At 41.4% G+C, this 20,023-nt stretch overlaps 1 protein-coding gene across 1 annotated transcript in view; it reads left to right on the top strand.

Annotated features, from left to right (window-relative positions):
• The window catches only part of LOC145411874 (bestrophin-2-like), a 285,723-nt gene that overhangs the window by 51,864 nt on the left and 213,836 nt on the right, over positions 1–20,023 (top strand). Inside the window, exons 4-5 of the mRNA XM_080281833.1 lie at positions 9,707–9,878; positions 10,644–10,773. Of these exons, the coding sequence (XP_080137959.1) occupies positions 9,707–9,878; positions 10,644–10,773 (302 nt within the window). The remainder of the gene's footprint in view (positions 1–9,706; positions 9,879–10,643; positions 10,774–20,023) is intronic.

The raw sequence follows: 20,023 nt of genomic DNA, 5'->3' as shown, positions 1-20,023 counted from the left end.
GTTAAATCGGGGAAAGCCCCAGGAATTGATGGAGTGTGTGGTGAAATGCTGAAGCATGGGGGAGATAGTAGTAGAATGGATGTGGAAGATGTGCAGATTGGCCTGGGAGGAAGGTAGAGTCCCGGAGGATTGGAAGTCAGGTATAATTATTCCCTTGTACAAAGGAAAAGGGGAAAAAGAAGTGTGTGGTAATCATAGGGGCATTTGTCTTCTTAGTATAATAGGAAAAGTGTATGGTAGGATACTTATAGACAGAGTTAGAGAAAGAACAGAGAAATTAGTTGGAGAAGAACAGGGAGGCTTTAGGAAGGGAAGAGGTTGTGTAGATCAGATATTCATTCTTAGATCTTTAGTGGAAAAGTTTCTAGAGAAGGAAGAGAAGTTGTATGCGGCTTTCATGGATTTGGAGAAAGCATATGACAGGGTGGATAGACAAGGATTGTGGAAAGTGTTAAGAATATATGGAGTAGATGGGAAGTTGTTGAATGCTGTGAAGAGTATGTACGATGGTCTGAAGGCTGCAGTGCGTGTGGATGGTGAACTAAGTGAATTTTTCTCTTTGAAAGTTGGTTTGAAACAAGGATGTGTCATGTCTCCATGGTTGTTCAATCTGTACATGGATGGGGTAATAAAAGAGGTACAAGGTAGGGTAGTGGATGTTGGAGTGGCCATGGTGAGAGAGGATAGAGTTTGGAAACTCCCTGTACTGTTGTTTGCAGATGATACTGTGTTGTTGAGTGAAGACGAAGGGGAGCTGCAAGGCTTGGTGGATGAGTTTGAGAGAGTGTGTAAGAAACGGAACCTAAAGGTGAATGTAGGGAAGAGTAAAGTGATGGTCTTTGAGAGAGGTGAAGTTAGTGAATGTACAGCAAGGTTAGATGGTGAGGAATTGGAAAATGTGAGTACGTTTAAGTATTTGGGTAGTGTGATGAGTAAGGATGGAGGTTTGGAGTGTGAAGTGCTTGAAAGGGTACAGCAGGGAAGAAAGGTTGCTGGTTCCTTGAAAGCAGTGATAGAAAACAGGAAGTGAGCATGGAAGTGAAAAAGTTACTACATGACAGTATTGTGATACCAACTCTAACGTACGGAAGTGAAGCTTGGACATTGTTGGAAGGACACAAGTCAAGAGTGAGAGCAGTGGAAATGAGTTATTTAAGAGGAGCCTGTGGAGTCACGTGGAGAGACAGGCTGACGAATGAGGATATAAAGGAGCGTTGTGGTGTGGATGTGGATGTGATAGGAAGCGTTATGAGGAACACACTGAGGTGGTTTGGCCATGTGGAGAGGATGGAGGGCGAAAGACTGACGAAGAGAGTGTATGTGAGTGAGGTGGAGGGGGGAAGAGGGAGGGGGAGGCCGAGGATGAGATGGAGGGATGGGGTGGAGAGGTATATGAGAGAGGGGTGTGAGTTGGGAGCAGGGCAGTGAAATGGCGGGGGACAGGGCGACTTGGAGGCGATTTGTTTGTGGCCACCCCAAACGGGATTGAGGCGTCTGGCAATAGATAGATAGATAGATTATTATTATTATTATTATTATTATTATTATTATTATTATTTATTATTATTATTATTATTATTATTATTATTATTATTATCATTATTATCACTACTACTACCACTACTACTACTACTCCTACTACTACTACTACTACTAATAATAATAATAATAATTAGAACTCTAACTATCCTGCAGACAGACCCTAGGCTCCGCCTACTGTTTCTTACATTGACCTTGACCCCACTGGGGAGATTTGGATTTTTTCTACCGGCAGTGGCCCATACCAGCACACATAACTTAAGCAATTCAGATTCCATGCTCAGGTCCCCTTGAAATTTCCAGCAGACGCGACCAACTTGTCTTGTTCACAGCATAACACTGATGTGACACTTTCTGACATGCCCTTCCAACGCGCATAAGGGATTTGGATTTTTTTTTTTTTTTTCTACCAGTAATGGCCCATGCCAGGACACAACCTGGGCCCTTCACATTGCTCGCATAGTCTCCAGTTCTCCTGGAATCGTGGCAAGACTTTGAGGCCAGAGTAATAATGAAATCAGCAAAAACAATAATCTCCACCTATGTAATGGGCGGAGACTAATGATAATAATAATAATAATAATAATAATAATAATCAATCAATCATTCATTTCCTGTGGCACCCCACGGGATGCATAGGGTCTCAATGAACTCTCTCCACCAATATTTGTCTCTTGCCATCTCCTTCAGGTCCCACCAACACTCCTCTCCTGCTTCTTTTTTCATTGTCCTCAACCAGGTTTCCCTCGGCCTACCTCTACCTCTTCTTCCTCTAGCAATCCACTCTGGCACATCCTGTATTAAACTACCTTCTTTTCTGTATATGTGCCCCAGCCACTTCCAGCGAGACAGTCTCACATATTCATTAACTGGTTCCACTCCGTAATATCCCTTACTCTTTCATTTGTAACTCTGTCTTGCTACTTTACCCCAAGAATCCTTCTCAGTATTTTATTCTCAAATCCTAATACTTTCTGATCTGTTGCAATTGTACTGTACCATGACTCATGCCCGTAAATTAAAATTGGTCTAACCATGGACTTGTAAATTTTCACTTTAGTATGTACCGAAAGCATATTATTATTCCAAACAGATTTCAACATTCCAACAGCACGCCAAGCCTGTCTAATCCTCTCCTCAATTTCATTGTTTAATGATCCATTAGATGATACAATCGTTCCCAGATATTTAAAGTTTTCTACATTCTTCACCACATTATTCCCAATTACACAATCGATTTAGTTCTCCACGTTCATATTAATAATTTCAGTCTTTCCACAATTTATTACCAATCCCACTTTTTCTCCTTCCTCCACCAGACAATCGAGCACCCTCTGCATCTCGTAAATACTTCCGCAAATCAGTACAATATCATCAGCATAGTCCAAATCCATCAGCTTCTTATTTTCTTTCCAGTTAATTCCTGCACCTGTTCTCCTTACAACCTTTTTCATAACATAATCCATAACCAAAACAAACAACAATGGCGAAAGAACTCCTCCTTGAATCACTCCTGACCTAACTTGAAATGGATCACTCAAAGAACCACCCACCATTACCTTACAAAAAGTACCTTCATGCAGGCTTCTAATAATATTTACAAACTTTTCTGGTATACCATAGAATCTCATAATTTTCAACATAGCTCCACGTGAAACACTATCAAACGCCTTTTCAAAATCCACAAAACACATGTTAAGTGGCATTTTCATCTCATTAGCTTGTTGCATTAGATGCCTTACAATAAAAATCTGATCATTACAACCTCAACCCTTTCTAAATCCCGCTTGTTCTTCTCTTAAAATTTTATCAATTACTGGCTCTATTCTGTTCAACAAGATTTTGGAAAAGACTTTTGCAACTACAGGTGTCAAAGTTATCCCCCTCCAATTGCCACACACACTTAAATCTCCCTTTTTTGGTATTTTTATAATCACTCCATTTTTCCACTCTTCTGGAATTCCACCATTATCCCAAGCCACATTAAAAAGTTTCAAAAGTGCATTCATCAACTCGTCATTTTCCACCTTAAGCATTTCAGGGAATATTCCATCCTCACCTGGAGCCTTAAAATTCTTTAACTCCTTTATAGATTTTGCTACCTCTTCCAAAGTTATATCCCCTGTTTCTATCAGCAAATCTCTCTCGGCTGGCAAAATGTCCTCTTCAGCTGGGATTGGTCTATTTAGAACAGATTCAAAGTGCTCTTTCCATCTTCCTTTTATATCCGAATCTTTAGTCATCAAATTACCATTTCTGTCTCGTACAGGTATTTCCTTCCTTCTCTTTTCAGTCCCAGTTAACTCCTTTATGGCCTGATACGCTGCTCTTGTGCTCTGACCGTCATTTTTACTTAATTTAATTTCTGTCTCTGTTGCCTTTTCATCATATAGTCTCCTCTTATCATGTCTAACGAGTCTTTTTACTTCAGAATGTAAACTCCAATACTTTGCTCTAAGTACTTCAACTACCTGGCCATCAACGTGTTGTTCTTCACTTCTTAACTTAGCCTCTTTCCTTTTCTGAATTACATTCCATGTTTCATCTGACATCCACTTTTTCCTTCTCGCTTTTCCCTTTTTCTTAATAGTAACCTTAGCACTCTCATGCAAAACCTCTTTTACCTCTCTCCACATTTGATTAATATCATTGTCTTCAGATTCCATCAAAGTCTGCAGGACTAGAAACTTGTTTCTACATTCGCACCGAAACTTTTCCCTCGTGCTCTCATCACTTCTCAGCTCATCAAAATCATAATTATTACCTCCTGTACAATTACCATTAACGTTTCTCTTAAGTTTTATTTTAATCTTTGACACAAGTTGATGATCACTACCTATATCTGCCCCCCTCCTTACGCAAACATCTTGCAAATAACTCCTATGCCTTCTGCTAATTGCAATGTGGTCAATCTGGTTACAATATTTACCACATGGTGAAATCCAAGTAGTCTTATGTATTTTTCTATGCTCAAAGATAGTTCCACCAATTATAAGGTCATTTGCCAAACAAAAGCTTGCAATAATAATAATAATAATAATAATGATGAGAACTCCGTAACTGTCCTGTGGACAGTCATTAGTCTCCACGTACTGTTTCTTACAATGACCTTGGCCCCATTGTTGAGATTTGGAATTTTTTTAGTAAAATGAATAATCTCCAGGGAATCGGTCCGCCAAGTTTCATTTTCAGATTACTTGCTGAGGTCCCGTTGAAATCTCCAGTAGACACGACCACCACCTCTTGTTCACGCAAAATACTTTTGTGACTTTCTGCCACTGTATGTAAAGATTTTTTTTCTATCAGCAATGGCTCATGCCAGGACACATAACCTGGACTCTTAAGATTCCTCGTGCAGTCTCTGGTTCTCCTGGAATCGTCTTGAGACTGAGGCTGGAATAATAATAATACCAGGAAAAACAATAGTCTCGACCTATGTAATTGGTGGAGACTAACAATATTAGTAGTAGCAGCAGTAGTATGATGATGATGATGATGATGATGATGATGATAATGGTAATAGTTATATTGATGATGATTTCGATAATGTTAATAATAATGATAATGATAATGAGCATTTATTGAGCATTATAAAATCGTCTTTCCTTACGTGTTCATTCTGCCAAGGGAGTAATAGTCAGTCCACAGTTTTGTCTCCCAGTGTGCAGGGTTTTGTGATATTATACCAGTTGTAATATTTTACCATCACTGCCTCGACTCCTGACCCCTTCAGTCCCGTGGCGTATTTTCTTTTTTCATTTAGTTTTTGCTGCCTCCAGACGATTTTATTTGGCTTAAGTCAGGCTTTTCGAACTGGAGGGGTTAGATAAAGCCTTAGTTAAGTCTTTAAGAACTATTGTAGATGATTAAATCATCATCATCATCATCATCATCAGCCACATTGTGTCCCATACAAACAAGAGTGTAGGGACCCGGGGCTAGGCTACTTTATCTGTCTATTGTCAGTCGCCTTAATCCCGTAAGGGGTGGCCACAAACAAATCGTCTCCATGTCACCCTGTTCCCCGCCATTTTGCTGCTCTCCCTCCAGTTCATCCCCTCTCTCTCGTATACCACTCCACCTTATCCTCGGCCTCTCTCTCCTCCTCCTCCCTTCCACCTCACTCACATGCACTCTCCTTGTTAGTCTCTCGCTCTTCATCCTTTCCGCATGGCCAAACTAGGCTACTCAGTCCTGACTTTAAGGCAACGGTGACCACTTTCACTTTATATATATATATATATATATATATATATATATATATATATATATATATATATACTGTATATTATATATGTGTGTGTGTGTGTGTAATTCACCGGGTCGGTCAGGATCACTTGATGGTCGTGATCGTCAGCTTTTACCCTCCTGGAAGGAAGCTGAGAGCTCATAAGTCCGATCTAAGGGCAAGGCTGTGACCTTCACACACGCACACACCCGTCCTCTTGCTCAAGGGGGACAGTAACCAACCACTTCGTCAGTAAAATTTTTCGCAACCTGAGCGAGGCGCGAACTCCCGTCCACCAGTTGGCAAGCGGGAACGTTACCACTGCACCAGCGAGCGGTGTGTGTGTGTGTACACGACTCTGGGCACAAGCCTTAACAGCCTGTTCCCAAGGCCTAGCAATCCTCCTACGCACCATACATCTCCACATGTCACCACTTCTGCACTAACACCCACCGTCCATATTGAATACATGCTAGGGCTCTCATATACAGGACTGGTGTATTGGTCTCAGCGTTTTTTTTTTTTTTTTTTTTTTTGACATGTCGGCGATTCATATGGTAGATCAGTAAAGTTTACTTTATCGAAATTCAAATAATTTAAATTGTTCCCTGTCCCAGTCGGGATTCGAGCCCGTGTCCACTTGGACAGTAGCCCACCTCTCTACCGATTCGGTCACCGCCTTCCCCTGAGTAGCGTCACGTAAGCAATAAATCTTAACCACCCCTCAACGGAACCCTTACAGGCTACATGCGCTTGAAGCACCTTAACCTATTAAACTACCAGGCGTCATTTGGTTATACGGTTACCACCCAGCTTAGGAAATGATTTCCAAGGATACAGGAAACCATTAGGCCTGTCACTCAATGTAGGGTCGCTTAGAGAGGGGGGGGGGGCACTACATAGTGAGTAGAAAGTTTATTACGCTCCAGCAGGGAATCGAACACGAGACCTCTAGACAGAAGTCGGGCACTGTTGCCACTACACCACGGTGTGAAAAAGCTAAGCCACCTGAATTCTACGACGAACCAGGTAAATCCGTTATGGGAGGATATATTTCAGTCCCAACCCATATAATGATACATATTTCAGGCACATCAGAATTTTTGCGTAGCCCCACGCAGCACGGGTTGGGACTGAAATATATCCTCCCAGAACGGATTTACATGGTCCGTCATGGAATTCAGGTGGCTTAGCTTTTTCACGCCGTGCTGACTGGTAACAGTGCCGGACTTCTCTCTAGAGGTCCCGTGTTCAATTCCCGGCTGGAGCGTAAAAAAAAAAAAAACTTTCCACATATGTAGGCAGGTGTAATGTGTGTTTCCCCAACATAGAGTGAGTTGATGGTGGACCCCACATACCATACAGTCTTTACAGTTGAATAAAATCTTTGAATACCGGTCTGACTTGCCGAGAAAAACTAAAACTACTGTACAGTCCTGGGATTTGAAAGGCTTTGTTCTGCCCAGGCAGTAGTTAATTTTTTTTTTTTTTTTTAACTAGGCAGAGAAGTTCGTCCTTGTGCCGTTTATATCCCGTAGCTGAGACAGTAAACGACAAAAATACGACGCCCTATCCTTTCCGTGGCACTTCTTCGTGACTAGGGCCATATTCTAGTAAAGTTTATTTATTCATTTTTTTTTTTAACTTGGCAGATAGTTTCGTCCTTTTGCGGCTTACTCATATATCCTGTTGCTCAGAGACAGAAGAAAACAGAACTACGACTCCCTATCTTTTCCGTAGCATTTCTTCGTGACTAGCACCATACTCTAGTGTTAATCTTTTGCTACAGCACATCACTGGAGGTGGTGAGATGGTAATTTTACACCTATTGAAATAATAAAATTTAATTATATTTCTATCTATTAATGTATTCTGTTTTTCATTTTGCAACCGTGCGAGAGAAATATAATTGAAAAAGAAACTCAGAGGACAAGGCAACAAAATCTGTTAATTTTGACACAGAGGCATATAAGAAAAATAGTCAATAACAACAAACAGTATTAAAGAAATAATAAACAAAAGCAGATAACATTAAAGAAAGATAGGAAATGAAATGAGAAGCGGCTCTAAAGGCAACGAAATGAACGGGAAAAAGGAAGTCACATTTCAGGGAGAAGATGGATGCAAGGAAGAAAAAACAGAGGACGAACTAATAATGAATGAGAGGATTTGCAAAGAAAGTCATTATAGCCGATCTGAAATATGACAAAAATCCATTACCTAAATCAGCTAAGTTGATGGCGAGGGATAGTCAGAATGAAGGTTTACTTTGTCTGGTAACCAAGGAGACTCATTCGTACCTCATAATTAAGACTTATGGAATTTGATGTCCCCACGGCTTAATGTTTGGGAGTAACCAGATCAACTCAGATGAAAACAACAGAAGATGGCCATGAAACAGGGCATCTATATTTATTGTTTCATTTATTTTTTGACATATAACTGCTTAGTAGGTTCGGCCGCCCATCATCCATTCACACGATGTAGTGCTGCCTTCAGGTGATTCTACGCTGAGTGACATGTCAAATTATTTCCCTTAACCCAGGAAACCATTTACTACGCTGGGTGGTAACCATGTAACTAGTTGGCGCCTGGTGGTCCAATGGGTTAAGGCGCTTCAACCAATGGTGCCTGTAAGGGTTTCCATTAAAGGGTTGGTTCGGATAAGGCCACTTAGGGGCGAGTGAGGCTGGTCATCTTCACCTTAGTTGTAGGGATTAAGTAACCTAGCCCCGGGCCCCTACGCTCCTAATGAGGCATAAAAGGATTGGGTGATGAATGAATGCTTATTTAGCGTCATAGGGAGGAATATTTCGCCCTATAGACTGTTCGGGGAGACATCCACACTCACCTGTAGTTTATTTACACTAACTTGGCCTGGAATCACGTCCTTAAGCGGCTCATTTCACGTACCTGAACGATAGAAAAGGACAGCGCTACTGCTCTTCATTCTTTCCGTAGCAATTGTTCGTGACTGGCACAGATTTCTAGCATTAATCTATTGTTACCGCTCAGCAATGAAGGAGAGGAGATGGCAATTTTAGGCCAAATTAGAGCTAAAGGAGTACAGTTTAGCCCTTCACTGAACGAAAGAAATTTCAGTCACGCCACACTGCACTTATTACATCTTATAAATGATGTAGCATACCAAGGCATTCCCATATACAGTGACTTTTCGAGTTCACATTAATTTCAGCTCCTCCACTTGGGAATTTTTCATGATTTGCAGGTATGCCGAGGTCAAGGTCATATTGATCTCGTGTCTCCCCACATTCTCCGTCCTCTCCAGCGGGTATGAGTATGTGGAGAAGGTAGAGAATGAGAAACTGACTAGAAGAGAGTATGTGAGTGAGGTGGAGGGGTAGAGGAGGAGGAGGGGGAGACCAATGATGATATGGAGGGATGGAGTGAAGAGATATATGAGAAGGAGGGTTGGGTAAATCTTGTTTTCTTAGTATCAGGCTGGCTTAGTTTGTTAGGAAGTTAGGTTAATCTGTTAGGTTAACTTAACATTGCTTTAGTTAGGATAGGTTAAGTTAGGCTGAAGTAAAAATAGACAATTGGAGGATGATCATAATCAGAAAATCAAACTTAGAGCGTAGTGCAAAAATGGTAGACACAGCGGAAATCTGCAACCGGGCGGCTCCTTTGTCCATGTATTGCTCCCTTCCTATCCCCGAAAGGAGGTGGATGAACTGTAGGAAAATGGCAGCTTGACGTTCAGATAAGACTGGGGGCCCTCAGTACCAGCAACCATGATATACCTGTGTCTCTTACCCTTTTCTGGGACCACACTACCAACAACCATGGCAATTCCTTGCTTCGTACTCTCTTCTGGTGCCACACTACCAATATCCATGACAATTCTCGTATTTCTTATCTTTTTCTGGGGCCACACCAGCAACAACTACGATAATTATGTTTTCCTCCCCTTTGCAGAGTGTTTGAGAAGATAGCAATATTCTGTGATCAATTCAGCAACCTCATCCCTGTGTCCTTCGTGCTGGGCTTCTACGTATCAATTGTGGTGAAGCGTTGGTGGGAGCAGTACCTAACCCTGCCCTGGCCCGACTCCCTGGCACTGTTTACGTCAACCGCCATACACGGACAGGTGGGTTGGTTTTTATTCATTTTTTTTTTTTTTTACGTATCCTGAGCCATCGCCACCACCATCACCACCACCACCATCATCGTCATCATCATCGTCATCATCATCATCATCATCATCATCATCATCATCACCTCCGTCCCCTTGCTCTCTCCTGGGAACTCCTGGGCAGAGAATGACCATCACAAAACCGCCTTCAGGGTAATTTTGATCTCACATACTCCTCTCACTCTCTCAGACACTCCTCTTCTCTCTCTCTCTTTCTCTAATTCCACACAGATCTGCCTCTACCAACACTATCACACATGTTCTGAGAGGCTTTAAAGGTTCGTAACATACTTTCTTAAGCGATTTTTTTCCTGCTTGTTAACTCAGTGTCCTCTTGTTTGTTACTGATGCAAACGATATCGATATTAAAAAGATATAAATAACATACAAAATAATGTTAGGATGTTACATGCACAATAAATCACAAAGGAAGAGGTGTTACGAAATTTTAAATGCCACTTAGATTACCTCCCTCCTTCACTCTTTTTCCTGCCTACCTTCTTTCCACTCTCACTCTTTTTCCCTTCCACCCTCCTTACTCATTCACTTTTTCCCTTCCATCTTCCTCCCTCTTCCCCATTTCTCTGATGATGATAGTGATGATGATGACGATGATGCTGGTGATGCTGCTGCTGATGATGATGATGACGGTGATGATGATGACGATGATGATGATGACGAAGATGATAACAAAATCCTATCTAATACCGTGTTTTCCAGGACCAGAGATCTCGACTGATGCGGCGGACGGTGCTGCGGTACGTGAACCTCTCCCAGACCATCACTCTGTCCATGATCAGCCCCAGGGTCAAGAAGCGGTTTCCCACGCTGGATCACCTGGTGGAGGCAGGTAAGGGCGGCGGGGCTGCAGCAGGTGCATTTCCTGCCCTTTCCACGCCCTTGCAGTGTGGCTGTAGGCTTGGTTTCTGCGTTTTTTTTTTTTTTTTTTTTGCAACTATGCTCTTTTTCTTGGTAACTGTGCTCTTTTTTGGTAACAATGCTCTTTTGGTACCTGATTTTTAGTAACTATGCTCTTTTTTTGCTAACTGATCTTTTTTGGTAACAATGCTCTTTTGGTACCTGATTTTTAGTAACTATGCTCTTTTTTTGCTAACTGATTTTCTCTGTAACTATGCTCTTTTTTGGTAACTGCTCCAATTTTGGTAACTATATGCTCTATTTGGTAACTGTGCTCTTTTTTGGTAACTATGCTGTCTTTGGTAACTATGCTTTTTGGTAACTACTCTCTTTTTGGTAACTATGCTTATTTGATAACTATGCTCTTTTTGGTAATTGTGCTCTTTTTGGTAACTATGTTCTTTTCTTGTAACTGCCCTATTTTGGTAACTATGCTGTTTTTTGGTAACTGCTTTTTTTCAGTTGTGCTCTTTTTTTGTAACTATACTCTTTTTTTGTAACTATGCATCTTTTTGGTGACTATGCCCTCCCTCCTTTTTTTTTTTTTTTTTTTTTTTGGTAACTGCTCCTTTTTGGTAATTACTTTCTTGGTAACTGTGCTCTTTTTAGGTAACTATGCTTTTTTTAACTCTAACCTGGCCTAAATTCAGGCCCCGGGAGAAACACCATGGGGCCCTTGAGCTATGAAGCATTACGGGCCCCTCATCCCTCAGCCACACAAACAGTAGGCTACCCCCCCCCCCGTTAAAATGATTGTTGATATGACGATACATATTTTTTACTGCAAAAGACAATCAAACTTATTAGACACAAATTATATAATGCTGAAAAATATTTACGACATTGACTCCTCACCTCTCTGACCCTACCTAACATTGCCATATCCCCGTCAGGCCTTTCTAGTGTAATAACTAGTAAAGTGCGCTTTGAGAGAGCGTAACGAGCGAGCGAGCGCCATGTTATAATTTCCCTCTGATATAAAATTATTGGTGAAATCTCTTATAATTAATTGCCAGAGCTGTTGCCGAAAAACACAGTGTTACAACAGAAAATCTTTTAAAATTTGATTTCACAATCAAATTTGAGGCGTTTACCGCTTAGAGCCGAACACTCCCTTGGAAAACTAGAGATTCCACGAGGCTCCTACGCCTTTATGGGTGAGATTTTAACTGATAACAAAATTTATTGAATGAATGTATCACATGCAGAAAGAATTTCAACTCTGCTTCACATAGGAGTAAAGTTATTAGTTTCTGTTTAGCGTGACGGTCAGGTCTGGCCGGGCGACTCATTTCCAACTTAATGGACGAGTTGTCGGTTCTGGGTAAACATGGCCAGTGCACTCTGCCATGTACTTAAAAACTTACGGTATATGTATCTTTTAATTTAATTTATCATTTGCACTGAACAAGACGTGATAACTTTAATTCTTTGCGGCTGGAGGGAAGAAGCCGCCATGTTGGCGATGACGTCAGCATTCACACCGCAGACGACGCTCCAATCCATCACACAATACTTTACCAGTAACAGAGATGATAGTTGTACCTACATGGCCACCGTAGATCCAAACTACCCCCTTCAGGTATGTTGTGAAGGAATATTTTTCATGGTGTAAATGGGTGGTACCTGTTAGGTAAGTAAATTGTGGTGAAATCGACCAGAAGTAGCTTTACAGCTACACCATTCCCGAGCAGTGCTCGTACCTCATGAGGTGGGAAGTGTTAAATGTATGCCGTACAGTATCAGTTGTATAAGTTTATGATGGTATTATGCTCATATCATAATATCTGACCTCTTCATTATTAGTGTTCTGAAGAAAAAAAAGTTTCAGTGACTCAACTACGGTACTTCAGGGGAGTGTGGCGAAATACCGAATCGGCGGTCATTTACAGAATCAACACCGAATTGGCACTTTTTAACTGATAAGTGTTATAGATTTTATCACCATAGAGGTTCATACTCACCTAATTATTCGAAATCTGGTCAAATTTTTGTATTTAATTTTACCTTTTAAAAAATCCGGATTCACAGCGAAAACGCGCTAAAATTAGCGGAAGTGTTTCTCCTTTAGCTGAACAGCTTGCCTTGGCAGACTTCTGCTTTGTATAAATATTAATTTAACATACAAATGCACTTATTTACCCTTAAAATCAGTATCTGTGCAAAACAGAAGTCTGTCTAGGCATGTTGGCGATCTAAAGTAGAAATACCTGCTAACCATAACACGTTTTCGCTCTGACTCCTAATATTCTATTAATAATAAAATGAAGCATAGTTTTTTTACTGAATTTCAGATGATTAGGTGTATATAAACCTATATGGTGAAGAATATAATATTTTGACAACAGTAAAGACTGCATTCTAGCACTGGGAACTTCCGACGAGCAGCCAGCCACCACTGTTTTCGTTTATTGTTATTGGCTAGTATACAGAGGAATAATTTCCCTACCGTGCTTTTGTCAGTGCACTTACACATTGGAACGAAACATTAGCAATTATTCCTCTTGTCACTGGACATTCTTAGAGGTCAGAAATAAGCACAGTGTATCCTGGCTAAACGTTAACAAAGCAGACTATGCTGCCTCAGTGTGAGATGTGACGTCACGACCAATCACAGGCCGTTTCAGTGTCACATGATTTTTCGGCTACTTTATCTATGATTTTTTCATGTTTCTGCACATTTTTATTGGAAATAATGGTTGACATAGTTATTTTCTGAGTATCTTTTACCCATACAAGTATCTAACTTCAAAAAAATTTTGACCGGAAACTCGTCCATTGAGAGTAAACATCACTCGCTCGCTCGTAACAAGCTTGGTAACTCTATTTTTACATTAACCTGGCCCAAAATTACCATATCTCCATCACCGCTTTGGAATATGGATATGAGCTTGGTAACTTTTTTTGTGTGTAACTGCTCCTTTTTAGTAACTATGATGGCTGTCTGAGTGATTCGTTTGAAGTCAAGTCCGGAGTAATTCAAGGTGGTGTTCTATCGCCTTTACTATTTATATAGAAACAGGAGAGTTGAGGCTTGCAGAAGTGGAGAAAGCAGTAAAACAGTTAAAGAATAACAAGGCACCAGGGGAGGATGGTTTATTTCCGGAAATGTTTAAAGTGGAGGGGGATAGATTAATAATGATCTTGACCAAGCTATTCAATAAGATATGGGTGACGGGGTTACTACCATCAGTTTGGAAGAATGGTGTAATTGTTAAAATTCCGAAGAAGGGAGACCTGAGTGAATGTGGTAATTGGAGGGGAATCTCTTTGTCACCGATAGCTTTGAAAGTTTTCAGTAGAGTGTTGTTAAATAGGTTGGAGCCAGTGGTTGAGGGTATTCTGAGGGATGAACAGGCTGGTTTTAGAAAGGGACGTGGTTGCAATGATCATATCTTTATAGTTAGGCATTTGATGCAGCAAGTTAATGAAATGAGAGTACCGTTAAGTCTTTGTTTTGTTGATTTTGAAAAGGCTTTTGATAGTGTTTCGAGAGAGACTATGGGGAAGATCATGAGACATTATGGAATACCAGAGGAGTTTGTGAGGGTCATTATGAACATGCATGAGGACACATTTTGTAAAGTGATGGTTGATGGCTGTCTGAGTGATTCGTTTGAAGTCAAGTCCGGAGTAATTCAAGGTGGTGTTCTATCGCCTTTACTATTTATATTGGTCATTGATTACAATATGAAACGCGTTGGAACAGAAACCGGTGCAGGTATACTTTGGGGAGAAAACAGGAAACTTTTGGATTTAGATTATGCAGATGATATAGTTTTGATTTGTGATGGGCCAGAAGAGATGCAGAGAGTGTTGGACTGTTTGGTAAGTGAAGGTCGCAAGGTGGGTTTGGTTATTAATTGTGGAAAAACTGAAATAATCAATATGAATATGGAAAATGCGCAGGAATGTGTAATTGGAGGTATGGTTGTAAAGCAAGTTGATAGGTTTAAATATTTAGGTACTTATTTAGCCAAGGATGGTTCTTTGAACTTTGAATTCGAGGAAAGGTTAAAGAAGGCTAATCAGGCAATGGGAATGCTTAAAAATATTTGGAATAATAACAATTTTTCTGTTCATACAAAAATCAAACTTTATAAGGTAATGGTTAGGAGTATCTTAATTTATGGACACGAGTCTTGGTACAGCACAGTGACTATGGAAAATAAATTCTTGGTGTTTGAAAATAAAGCACTTAGAAGAATATTAGGAGTTAAGTGGTGGGAAAGGATACCAAATAGTAGAATTAGAGAAATAACGGGAGTGCAGCCGATCGATTAATATGTTAGATTCTCACGATGGAAGTGGCTAGGACATGTGTATAGGAGACAGGGAATAGTACGAGGTACACCAGGTTGGGTGGCACTTGGTAGGAGAGGTAGAGGAAGGCCAAAAGAGACGTGGGTGAGGACAATGAGACGGGAAGCTGGAGATGAGTGTTGGGGAGATCTTGAGGAGTTAGCACAAGATAGGATGTGGTGGTGTGAGTTCATCGAGGCCCTATGCATCCCCGAGGGTGCCACAGGAAATGATTGATTGATTGATTGATGATCTTTTTTAGTAACTGCTCGTTTTTGGTAACTATGCTCGTTATTTTCTTTCTTTTTTTGGTAACTGTGCCCTTATTCGCAACTATGCTTCTTTTTTGTAGCTGCATTTTTGGTAACTTTTTTTTTTTTGGGGGGGGGAGAGTAACTATGAATAGTCTTCTTTTATAACTATGCTCTTTTTACTCGAACCTGGCATAAAGTTATCGTTTCCCCATCCTGAAAGTCGATTCGAGGCAATAGTTTAGTAACAGAATAACCGTTAGTCACGAAGATGTGCGGTGAAAAGGATGTAGAGGTGAACCATTGTCGTATTTCATCGTTGTGCTCTGTGAAATAAGCTGCAAAAAGGTTAAAATATCTGAGCCAAGATGAGGTGAAAGAACTGTAGTGTTTTTACAATAGCTTGTCCCAGAAATTCGTCCTGTTGCAGCCTATTTCACGTAGCTCAGTAATATAACAGGACAATACCGCAACTCTACATCCTTTCAACAGCTTTTCCTCTTCATTAGCATCATGTCCTAATGTTAATCTTTTGCTACAACTCAGTATTCAAGCTGGTCAGGGTGTAATTTTGTCCAAGTTAGAGTAAAAAAAAAAAAGGGTTTATAGCCGCTCGGATTATAACTTTTAGGGGGGGGAAATTCAGCAGCATTTACCGTACATTGAGTCAAAGTCAGATCTGAGACTCCATGCACTGATACAAATCTTATAACACAATTTGGAATGCTCTTCTCCCACCAGGTTCCAGCAACTGTTAGGAAGTATTTAGCTGGCTGGGCTTTTGATTGAGCTTCCAGTCCATAGAAAGCATCAGCCGTACCATAGTCATTTGCAGTATGGGAATTCCTTATGAAAAAGCATGGCTGGAAATAGGGAAAATAAATTAAATGAAATGCCGCCAGAGTCAACGGGTCAACAGATAATATTTTCAGGGCGTTCATTTTACCCTCTTCATTCTCAATGCATATTGTGCAGGGTGGCCCGTAAATAGCGCTCCACTAGAAACTCACGTGGCAGTATCTTATGTGTTGCGGGGACGGCTCAGTCTGCTAGTGTGGGGGTGGTTGTGATGCAGGTTAGGTACTGATAACACTGAACCATCCCCACAACACATGAGAAATCGCCCGGCGGAATGTAAATAAAGCACTATATATTGCTCGCCCTGTATATTTTTTCTAGCTAACTCCAGACCATTTATTCAACTCAGACATTTCAGTACATAAAAGTTAGATACAACCTCCATTAACTCCCTCATTTTGAGGGGTTTTCCGAAGTTCGTTTAATCGTCTGGACTCTGGAGAGAGGAATTAAGGCCCTCTCCCACTTCCGCGTAAATAGGCACGATGAAGCCACGATGAAAATCGTGGCTGAAGTCGGTGATGTGTCGACGATTCTGACCAAGAATCGTGGTGTCGGCGTAATACCTGCGACACCAGTACGACAAAACGCCGAAACCTCGGCGGAGTATACGATATAACTGGCGACTAGTAGCCGACATATTGCTGATAAGTCGGCGTAATGCACAAGCATTATTCTAAATTCAAATTTAAACGTTTTTTTTTATGGCGACTCAATGGCGATAAAGGTACAACGGCGGCGTGCTGTCGACGATGTATCGTCGATGTGTCGGCGAATGCATCGCACGCACCTCGCAGACAAAATGCCGAGGCCATCGCAGGTGCCTCGCTGTCATCAGCGTATTTAAGACGATTAATCGACGGTTCATCCGCGAAATGTCGGCGATATATCACCGACATTCATAAGATGAAATCTTACTGTCGCACAACCCGGTACATATCGTACGGTTTACGTAGGCTATGTCGTATTAACCTCACTGATGCATCGCCAATGCATTGCCGACGCTTCGCCGTATGACCGTATGACATCTCAACGTTTTTTTTCACCGCCGATGCCTCGCCGATGTCGGCGATCATACGCAGTTTATACGCAGGGTAATCGCCGATGTCGCCGAGGCGTCGCCTTGTTGTTTACGACTAATCTGCAAAATTTTACAAAATCGTGGAGGGCCACGACGTTTTCATGCAGCATGAAAACATCGTGGTCCCCCACGACAAATTTCCACCTCGTGCGACGTATCGGCGCCATGCCACGAATGGACAAGATTTTGATGACGAATACCCACGATTAGGGATTTTTGACACATCGTGACTTTATCTTCCACACTTTCGCCGAAGTGGGAGAGGGCCTTTATGTTGTAAAAAAAAAAGAAAAAAAAAAAGACTGCAGTGAAGAGTTGACACTGCTTCATAATTTAACGAGCAAGTTGGATTGAACATCTGAACCTGTACTGTATTTCGATTGACAGTGTAAACTGTGGAGCATGTACAGTTTACTCCACTCCCCGCTTAACCTACCTTGCACTTCAAATGCTGTCTCAGTAGTCGATGGGTAGTAGTCTAAGCCTGTTTCTCTTTTTCCTCTATCTTTCTCGACAAACAGTCGGTTACGAATCTGGTTCATATGTCGTGGTTATGGGTTTACACTTCAAACTGGGACATTTGCAGTCCCAGGTGGGTAACGCGGTAGTGGAGCCAACTGTACGTAGTGGACAATGAAAGAAAAGTTGTGCCGTCAAATCTGGTGAAAGCATATGCTGAAAAGATCAAGATTTGGTTCGTTATGCTTGTGTGTTATACGGACGGTTGGTGGCACTGACATGAGATGCCGTTTGCTCAGGTGACGAGCCTGTGGATGCCGGTCTGTTTTTGGTAACTAAGCAAAACATATCTGTATATTGTGGATTTTCGACTGCTTCGTTTATTTGATATATATGTACAGCAATTATCGTTTATTCTCTTTTTTACTGCCATGCCATTACAGTTTACTTAACTAAACAAGTGTCTGATGTCAGTTCTTCAGCTTTAATATCCAGATTAGCTTATTGGGTTGGCAGTTATGAGTTGTGATTGTAATTATATTCAGTGTTATCAAACAAAATTGTCCAAACTGTTCTACATACGAGGATATAGTTACTGTATGATAAAAACTGAATGTTGTAGAAGAGTGGCCAAATTACGAAGTTAGCACTATTTGCTGTTGCTGCTTTCCATTGTTATGATTATTTCTTGGTCCTGTAGTGCTGTGGTAACAGGAGGGCGACTTAAACAATGGTAGTTCTCCGTCGTGCCTTCCTTCCAAAATCGCCTTATCCACCTTTCTACGGTTTTGTTGACACCGAAAGTTTGCGCTATCGGTTCAGGAGTCTCTCCCACTCAGTCAAAGGAAAATCACGCCACCTCTCATCTCCCTAATAATTGGATGTATGTTGCTTGCCAACTCCCTACCATGGTATATACTAAGTCTGCTTGACGATTTTTTGGTAGGGTGCAGGATGAAACGGCCAGGCAATGATCGCCCTGGCCAAATATGGTTCGCGCTAAATTTCTCCTCTCGGACGCAGTATTACTCGCAAATCAATGTTAAGGCTTCTGAATTTCATGGGTTCATTTACACAGACATCCATCAGCAGCAGATATGACGCTTGAGGGAGTCAGACTAGAGCCAACCACGAATATGTAACTATGGTAGAACTCTCACGATGTTTTGTGTGTTACACTTTATCTTCGGACAAAACCATGGGTCGACTTAAGTCTTCATTGTACACTTTGAAAGGTAGGGTTCCATGATTACTAGGGCGGTCTCGTTCACATAGTTCCATATTTACAGTCTGAGCTGAAGGTGTATTTATGAGGTTGCTCACTAATCTTCACTTATGAATACCAAACGTTTTACAAACAAACGAGTGAATGCTGGAGAGTGTGAAAAACAAAATGATGGATCATAATACTATAATAAGCTGCCAGCAAGGCCTGTTTATCCCACCAGCTGATTAACGGAGATCATTAAAATCAATGTTGAGTTGCCCATGTGTCGGTGCGCTTGTTTTTGCTTGGCCTTTGGGATGAACTCAAAATGAAAAATCAAGTATTAAGTACAGGCTGGTTCATATATAACGCTCCTCTTCCACTCCGTTGGCCGATTTCTTGTGTTGTTGGGAGAACTCAGTCAGTGTCATCATTTATTCATTTTCTATTCCCACTGCCACGTATCTATCCCGCATCAATATTCATTTCCTACGCCCATTCCCACACCCATGCCCACACCAGGGGACTGAACCGTCCCCGCAACAGATAAGATACCGCCAGAAGAACTCTACGGATCACACTAAGTTACGGAAATGAGCACCGCGGCTCAGCGTCTCACGGCGTCTTCCCCCACCTTTATCCTTATTTGTCCAGTGTATGTTAATTATGCCTTAGTAATGATGGGTGGGGGGCGCGGTAGCATAGTGGTAGCGCGCTGGACTCGTAATCGGGGGATTGCGAGTTCGAGCCTCGCCCGGGCTGCCGTGCTGGGAGTGGTAGCTCGCTCCTGTAACCCTAGCGGGGCTATATAGTCCAAAACAGGGCTTAGCTCGGGGGAACTCCATTTCTCCCATTTTTTTTTTTAGTAATGATGGCAGTGATTTCCCTGTTTAGCGTAATATCACAGTCATAATTGATGTGGTAGACTATACGGTGTTCCTCTAACTTGCCCCAGATTTTCTTCCGTTTGTAGCTTATTTCACGTGGCTCAGTGGCAGAAGAAGGCAATGCAGTGGCTCTACAT

Source organism: Coenobita brevimanus, chromosome 91, assembly GCF_032717465.1.
Source record: "Coenobita brevimanus isolate Jiangsu-jjx chromosome 91, ASM3271746v2, whole genome shotgun sequence".
Taxonomy (NCBI): Eukaryota; Metazoa; Arthropoda; class Malacostraca; order Decapoda; family Coenobitidae; genus Coenobita; species Coenobita brevimanus.
This window is presented reverse-complemented; position numbering and strand designations above follow the sequence as displayed.